Source organism: Buceros rhinoceros, unplaced genomic scaffold, assembly GCF_000710305.1.
Source record: "Buceros rhinoceros silvestris isolate BGI_N320 unplaced genomic scaffold, ASM71030v1 scaffold17319, whole genome shotgun sequence".
Taxonomy (NCBI): domain Eukaryota; kingdom Metazoa; phylum Chordata; class Aves; order Bucerotiformes; family Bucerotidae; genus Buceros; species Buceros rhinoceros.
Window position 1 is genome coordinate 3,821 of NW_010433458.1, and position 7,727 is coordinate 11,547.

A 7,727-nucleotide genomic window follows, 5' to 3' on the forward strand; every position below is an offset into this window, starting at 1 on the left:
CGCTCTCGCACTGTGCTGATCCCCGGGCCCCCAAAGCAAGGCGCTGGTGACCAGCTGCTCACCCTTCCTCACCTCCTGCTGGGCCCCTCCTCACGCCTAACCACGTTGGTGACCAGCACCCTTTGCTGAGACATGTGCAGGAGGGACAGGGTAGAGGGCTCTCCCAGGGCAGGGGTCCCAGCGCCAGACTGGTTTCCTCACCCTCTCTTCCAGTAGCATGTTCAATTTTCAGCTGTCAGTGGAGGGGCTGGGGAGGGTGCCCGGGGTGACATGATGTAAGGGCCGAGCCAGCGAGATCTCCCTTTGCTGTCCCACTGTGACAGCTTCATCCCAGGACCACCTGCTCATGTGGCACACACCACCCAGGGGACCTGGTGCCTCGGGAGTCACCCTCAAATACCCGCGTTCTTCATTAGGAAAAACCCAGCCAGTTCGTACAGCCGAGGGAAGCAGCTCCCACACGGAGGGTACAGCCTGTGCCCTCTGGGCTGGGAGCTGGAGTTCCTCTGCCAGCACCCCTAGAGACCCTGAGGGCAGCCCCCAGTCCTGAGCTGTTGCCACTCAAACACCATGGGAGGTGACAAGGATGCAGGAACCTGAGCAACTGTCCCAGCCAGGCCCTGGGTTTCTTCCCCGGGACTTCGCAGACCACAGGAGCAGCTGGTGAGGAGCCAGCACAGCGAGGCCATGCTGAACTGGGATGGTGGGGAGGGAGCAGAGTTGATGCTGCAGCCCATGAGACCCAAAAGCTGTTGAGATGTTCCCAAACTCTCCTGCTACACTGATGCTGTCAAGCTCCAGCAAAGGGAGATGCCGCTTGCCAGAGCCTGAGGCCGGACCTGCGTGTGGCAGAGGTTGGGCCAACCCCTCCTGGAGGCACGTCCTGTCCTCTGGTTTCTGTGAACTCCAGGACAGTTCTGTGAACTGGGATCCTCTGGTCTCAGGGGTTCTGCTGTCTGTGTTCAGGCAGAGGTCCCAGAGGTGAGTCTGGCTGGAGGCAGCCAGCCCAGACCTCCCCTGGCTTCACCCCATGAGGCGACAGAACGGACACATCTCCCTGTCTGGTGGTGGGACAGATGGGAGGCCTTCATCTGCGTAACCGCACCCCTCCACCTCGAGGGCTCTGTTACTGTTTGCACTTGAGGAATTTCTTCTTGATTTTGCTTTTAGGTCTCTGGGACACTCTGGGACATGTCCCTGAAAGCTGCCGCAGAACCAGTAGCACTGGGGTGAAGACTTACTCCCTGGCAACCTGGGCTGGGTGGTGGCCCACACGTCACTACCTTCCTACGTGGGCAGATGTGTCTTCACCTGCTCTCTGTGCATGAAAAGCTTCTGACTCACGACTACTCCCGAATAACTGTGGACCTTCCCTTCCCTACCCACCATCCCATTTCGGTACCAGACTGGATGATGCAGACCCAGTGATGAGCTGGCTGCTCTGGCCAGGCGCGGACAGAGGCTCCTGGCAGATCCACACAGTGGATGCAACTCACCGCGAGGTGATGCACAGCTTCAGCTCGCTGGAGAGACCCTGGACACTCGCCCCGGGTGTGCTGGGTCAGGCAGATGTGTGCGCCTGACCACTCATGAAGAGCCCAGAGCTCTCACGGAGGGGACTGGTGGCAGCAGAAGGGATTTCTGGGCTCAGCCTGGGGTGGGAGACCTTGTGCACAGGTTTGTGTCAGTGCAGTGCCCATGATCCAAAGCTCACCCTCAGAAAACACTGACCTCGACCGTTACCATCCTGTCGTTACCCCGATGGAACGCACGGTGATGCATCCTGCATGTATGCGATCGTGTTCTCACACGTGTGTAGGATCGTACACCGAGGAAGAGGAGGAGGCCCCGCAGCTGGGGAGCTCCACGGTCTCCTGCCCAAGAGGGAGGGTTGAAGCTTCACGTTCACCCTCAGGCCACCCGTCACTGGACTGGTGAGTGCTTGGTCAGACTGGTGAGAGCTCCTGGAGGCTTCGTGGCAGGGTCAGTGCAAGAAAGACTTAGGATTCTCTCAAAAACACAAACACCCAGAGAACTGCTCAGAGACTGAACCCTCCAGAAAGGGGCGAGGGACATGAGGCAAGTGGGGGGTGATGATGAGCCCCATGAATCATCTGCAGCAGAAAAGGACAAGCTCTGGCGAGCGGCCGGGCCAGTCTGTGCTCAGGCACATGCACCACCACCATCCTTCTGCCGCGGATAACCAGAACCGCAGTGGCGGGGAGGGGGGTTCTGCTTGGGCAGATTTCCTGACACCAGCTGCTGGTGTGAAGTAAAGGCTCGTGCTTAGAGTGCTGTCGGAAAACACCCCTCGATGAGTGGTGGAGAGGCAGGGAGCAGATAATTAAAGTTTAATTAAACAAATAGCGCTGTAGATTCACGAGTGTTGTTTTACTGCTGAAACACGGAGTTTGGCCACAAGCAGAAACGGGATTTGCACAACTACCACCCCCTACTGCTCCCAGCCAACAATTGTCTGAGAAAAGCAGCTCCCCGCTGCGTGGGAACTGCCGCTCCTCAGCATAAACACCAGCGGATGCGAGAGACAAACCAACGTGAGAGGTGAGATCCCCTCCTCATCCCTCTGACTGCTTGCCAAAGGTGCAATGAGCAAAGACCTCCCACTGCTACTCACTGCCTTCAGCTTGGCAAACTGGAAACGTGCAAGTACTGCTGTCTGCTGGAGAACGCTCTGCTGAGGAGACGAGCCCCCTTGCTCGAGAAATAGTCAGTATCTGAGTGTTTCGGGCTCGTATTCTTAAAACAGATCCTCTGAAATGCAGATACTCCTGTGCTTGTACTTAGATTTCATGGTGGAGGGGGATGAGCAGGCTTTTAGCTGTGGGATGAAAATTAATTTGGAGATGGAACTTGGAGCTGTGCCTCGCTGTCCCCTGCCCTGGACAACTCCTGTGTGGACCAAGAACAGAACAAGACCACGCTGCTGCTGTAGGAAGTTCGTGCAGCAGCAGGATCATCACCCTCACGTGAACACACACTTTCTGCCCACTTGTCTCTACTTTCATGGAAGAGGCTGGAGTCTTCGGGGCATCCAGACGGCACGAGCCATAAGGCCGAGAGATAACTGAATAGACTTGGAAGCAGACAAAGAATCCATCCTGTAGACAACCTAATGTAGGTTCCTCCTGGGTATTACCCAGTATAGAAATCTTCTCTCTTCACTGACAGTACAGAGCGTACAATATTCACCACCTAACGAAGGCACCTTAATCTTTAAAGCACATCCCTGGACTTCAAGAACAGGCCAAGCGCTGCATCTTCCACCCCCTTGTGGAGGAGGAGTGGACAGGCCTTGCTAACCATTACCTCAGCACAGCAGTTGATGTGTTAGAGGAGGACGTCTAGGAGACCAGCAAAACTGGGTGTGTCTGGAGGTGAGGAACTGGGCCTCAGGGAACGGTTTTTGACTTGTCAACATGCTGGAATAGATGAGCCAGTCCCACATGCCACCTTGGTCATCACTTCAGCTTCGTGACAAAGCTACAATACTAAGGCCACCAGAAACGGTCCATGGTAGGGTGCCAGTTGAGATAAGCTGTGCTTAGACCTGAAGAGCACAGGGCACGGTGATGCACAGAGACTCAAATCACACCTCCACGCATGGGAGACCAAGCACTCTCAAACCTGGGATTGAGAGCCCAAGACCAGCAAACTCAGCAAAAACCAGGGAAACGATTCTCAAGGGACAGCAACTGAGCACAAAGCCACTGAACAACAAGCCCAGCCAAGAGTCTCCAGCAATTTTTCAAGGACATATTACAAAGAACTGAGACTAACACCTCGGCAGATTTCACATCAGTGAATTAAGAGGCTTCGGTAAGGTTAAACCTCCAGTCTGTGTGCCTGCAGTTCAAAACAAAAGGGAAGGTGGAACTGTGTCTATGGAGGACTCCTGCTCAGGCTCAGCTCGTCCTCCAGCTCCCTGGACCTCCTGGAACTCATCTCCCGCTTGCCCACGCAGGGGACACCTATGGACCACACACTGTAGAGGCTGTTTCCACCACTCCTTTTCAGAATGTGGCCCAGCATGTCTGCACCAGTGTCACCCAGAGGATGCCACGGGGTGTGATGTAATCTGGTTTAGCTGGTGGAGTGTGCGCTGGTGAGACCCTCCTGATATTGGGGGAGGAACAAGATGGGACCCTGGGAAAGGGCAGCAGGTTCCTGGCTGTACAGCTGCACGTCAGCATCCGGACAACCCGCCACAGCAAACTGTCACGGAGACGTTTGGGGGAAGATTGACTGAAGCAACTGAGCAGTTTTATGACCGTTAACACCACGCAGAGCGATGGAAGCTGAAACACAGGGAATTAATTCCTGATTATACGGTACTGGATGAGGACTCCTTGGGTTAGCAGGAACGCTCCACATGTTCCACACGCCTCACACAGCTGCTGGGGGAACCTGCCTTGATTTCTTCTCCCTGGACCGCCCAGCACCACCCCGTGCCAGAGACAAAGACAAGCAGACTCCCTCACCCCACGGCCAGTCTAGCCCTGCTGCAGCCGGTACCAGTCAGCTTCGGGAAGAGACGCTGTGCTCACCTTCCAAAGGGTGACGGTCATTCTTTGGTAACTTGGGGGAGAGAGGAGCACTGTATGGAGGGGAATCTTGGGAATACCGCTTTGTACCCCGGCCTGGTCCCTGCAGAGTGCCGTCTAACGAACTGCTTCTGTCTAGGAAGAGAGAACAAGCCCTATTTAGGAGCAGAGACTTTCTGGGACATGCCGTCTTGCCTGAGACTCGCGTGTATCGCCAGCCAGACCAGCCTGCTGGAGCCGCAGCCCAGCACGTCGGCCAGTGCTGAACGGTCTGTGTTCTGCTCTCCAAGTTTTACCAGAGAAAAAGGGTGGCGAGAAACCTGACAAAGAATCTTAGCCACATTTTGCCACATTTCATGTAATTCCATTTCTCCTCGTTCTACCACTTGGCTCATCCCAAACGATTCCTGCTCCTCCCCACTTCACCTTTCAGCCGTACATGACCCTTGGACAATCTGCAACCACTCAGTGCTGTGCAGAGAGCTGGATTAAACCCTGCTCTGATGCTCAACCTTTCCCTAAATGGATCCACCGACTCTCGCTGCTGCTCTCCTCCAAACGCTTCCCAACAGTTGGGTTCTCCATACGCAGCAGTGGAAACGTCCGTCTCTTTGCAGCCGGCCAGAGGCTGCGCACACAGTGTCAGCGGGTGGGTGGACACAGGATGGAAGCGCTGACATGAATGGGAACAGCAGCCAGGGGAGGGATACAGAGAGTGGCAGACCATGTCCCTCTGCACAAAGCATGGTCAGCTGCGAAGCAATGAAGAGGCCACCACCAGCCACTGCCTGCCCATGCGGGCCACCAGCAATCCTTGCTGGTCCCTTCCAGCTGGCCAAGCACAGGTGACACGTGTCAGCTGGCAGCGTTCAGGGGTGTGGAAAGAGAGGGGTGAAATGCTTGTGCACAAATGCTGGGAGCTGGATGACAGCATGGAGCAGCCCTGACGGCCGGCGCAGGGCTGGACGGGGCAGAAATGGGTGCTGGAGGGGGCTAAAATACGGCGGGGACCGACTGGGACCGGACACCAAGGGAGATGTGTGACGCCAAACAAAGAAACGAAGGGACAGATGGGTGGGAAGCACCAGACAGTCACAACTGAGTTGACTAAAGAGAAATCCAAAGGTAGAGAAAAGTGTCTGCTCTATCAAGGGAGGCCCTAGGACTCCTCAGGAGTATGATAAAATATCACTGCACCATTATTAGGAAGACCAATACTGTCCTCAGTTTCCGTGTTCCAGCAAAACAACTTCCATCAGTCTTGTGTCCCTGGAACTCAGCAAGGCAGCTGGTACAGAGAACCACCAGCTGAGACAGTGAGCACAAAGGTTACCAGAAGCCTTCTTACATGCACAGACATCTGATTCGAGGGGAAAAGCTGCCAGCAGAGCACCGAGTGAGAACGTCGGGTCAGAGAGCAACGGTTAATTGATTTTCTTGAGGATCGCTCTTGAGCCCACTGTTGTTCAATATTTTTATTAATAACTTTGGCACAAATTTTAGAGGTTAACTGATAAAATCTGCTGCTGCCTTCCACGTCAGGCCAGAAGAGTAGCATTTGAAACTATGCAGAAGAAATACATATAGAACGGGGTAGCAGGAAGGGGTAAATCCAGCGGCAAAACCCAGATGTGCAAACCACCCACGAGCTGGGGAGTGGCAGTTGACCAAAATGGATGAGAAGAACAGGGTGTGCGACCCAGATGGGCTGACCGTCATCTGCCACAAGTACATGGCGATGAAAAGCAGCTTCCAGAGACATTTCTTGTGAACATGGTGGCGCTGGTGCTGTGCACCAGGTCCCTGTGAGCTCCATCCCACAGTGCTGCGTGGCACCTAGGCACCTCATGAAGTTTAATTCAAACCAACAGCAGATGAGGGGAGCAGAGGCCTTCTGAGTAGAGCAGCCAAGAGGGGAGCTCCCCTGAAGGAGTCAGCTGCTCCCCAGCTACCTCCAGAAGAAACAGAACTCCGTTAAGCTAAAAGACAATATTCAGTCAAGGAGACACAGATACTGAGTTGTCCAAGAATAAATTTGAGCTAGAAACTACAACGTAGTTTCTAAAAATTCAGTAAATCCCCTTGGAGCAGCCTCCAGTGGAAAAGCAAATACCCAACCCAAGTTAATTAAAGCCATGCCATACGCTCTGGTCAGAACAGGACCCGGGGCTCAGTGTCCCAGAAGGTGCCTCCAGTGCTGTGTTTTCAGGTGGTTCCAGATCAGACTGACCCATCCACAACACTTCACAGCCCATCCCTGGTCCTACTACCTTCCCGTTTGGTTGCAAATCTGCTGTTTCCTGATGTACAGCCTGTCCTAGCTGCCCTCATTCCCACGATTTCCTTACTTAGCAAGACCAGAACGACGCAGCTGACCTAAGGGCTGCTGCAGACCTTCCTTCTTCTGCCCCAAACACATACACGAATTCTCCACAGCATCCACAGTGGTCAACTTGGACAACAGAGATAAGGAGGAACTGAAGGGCCTAAAAAGGAGACAGTAAAAGGTAAGAAGGAACAGAAGAGCCTAAAAAGCGGTTGACGTTTATTCACTCCTGAAGAGTTTGTTCTGACAATTGAGGCCAGCTCCCAGTCCTAACCAGTGGCTGTTTTCTGGAGGAACCAGCCCCGTTCAGGCACAAGAGCACCTGTACTGTAGAGGAACCAAGGCAGGACACACAGAACTGAAGGTGACACCACGGCAGCCTTGACGCTTGGTGTGATTTAAGCTGACGTACACCTGCATCCTCATTCTTCCCCAGCCAGCCCTAACCTCTCAGAATTGCCCACGCTGCTTCTCTGCCCTCACCAGAAGCCACTGCAATGTGTAGATAACATGCTTATCATCTTCTTGGAGGAGTCTGAGAAAGGTGTTAAGACAACCAGATGCCAACAATGCTGGAGAGAGCAGTACGAACTACAGCACTCAGTGTTACCACTTCTCTAGACTGGGGTTCATCTTTCTTTAACCCCTGCGAACGCTCTAAAGAGCAGTTCAGGAGGGGCAGGTCTCAGCATTGTGTCGTACCTGGTGCTCTACCCGAGTCTCCCTGAATTCTGACTTTACTCTTTATCCTTTTCCATCCTGCCAGGCTGCCCCACTCTCAGCACAGCCACTGCTGACACCTCACAGTGGCTGGGAGACCCCGGGGGGGGCAGCGGAGA

At 54.2% G+C, this 7,727-nt stretch overlaps 1 protein-coding gene across 1 annotated transcript in view; it reads right to left on the reverse strand.

Moving 5' to 3' along the window:
• LOC104500468 (polycomb protein SCMH1-like) overlaps window positions 1-7,727 on the reverse strand; it is a gene marked incomplete at both ends in the record, with an annotated part of 16,106 nt that overhangs the window by 3,814 nt on the left and 4,565 nt on the right. Inside the window, one exon of the mRNA XM_010144119.1 lies at window positions 4,566-4,697. Within this exon, the coding sequence (XP_010142421.1) occupies window positions 4,566-4,697 (132 nt within the window). The remainder of the gene's footprint in view (window positions 1-4,565; window positions 4,698-7,727) is intronic.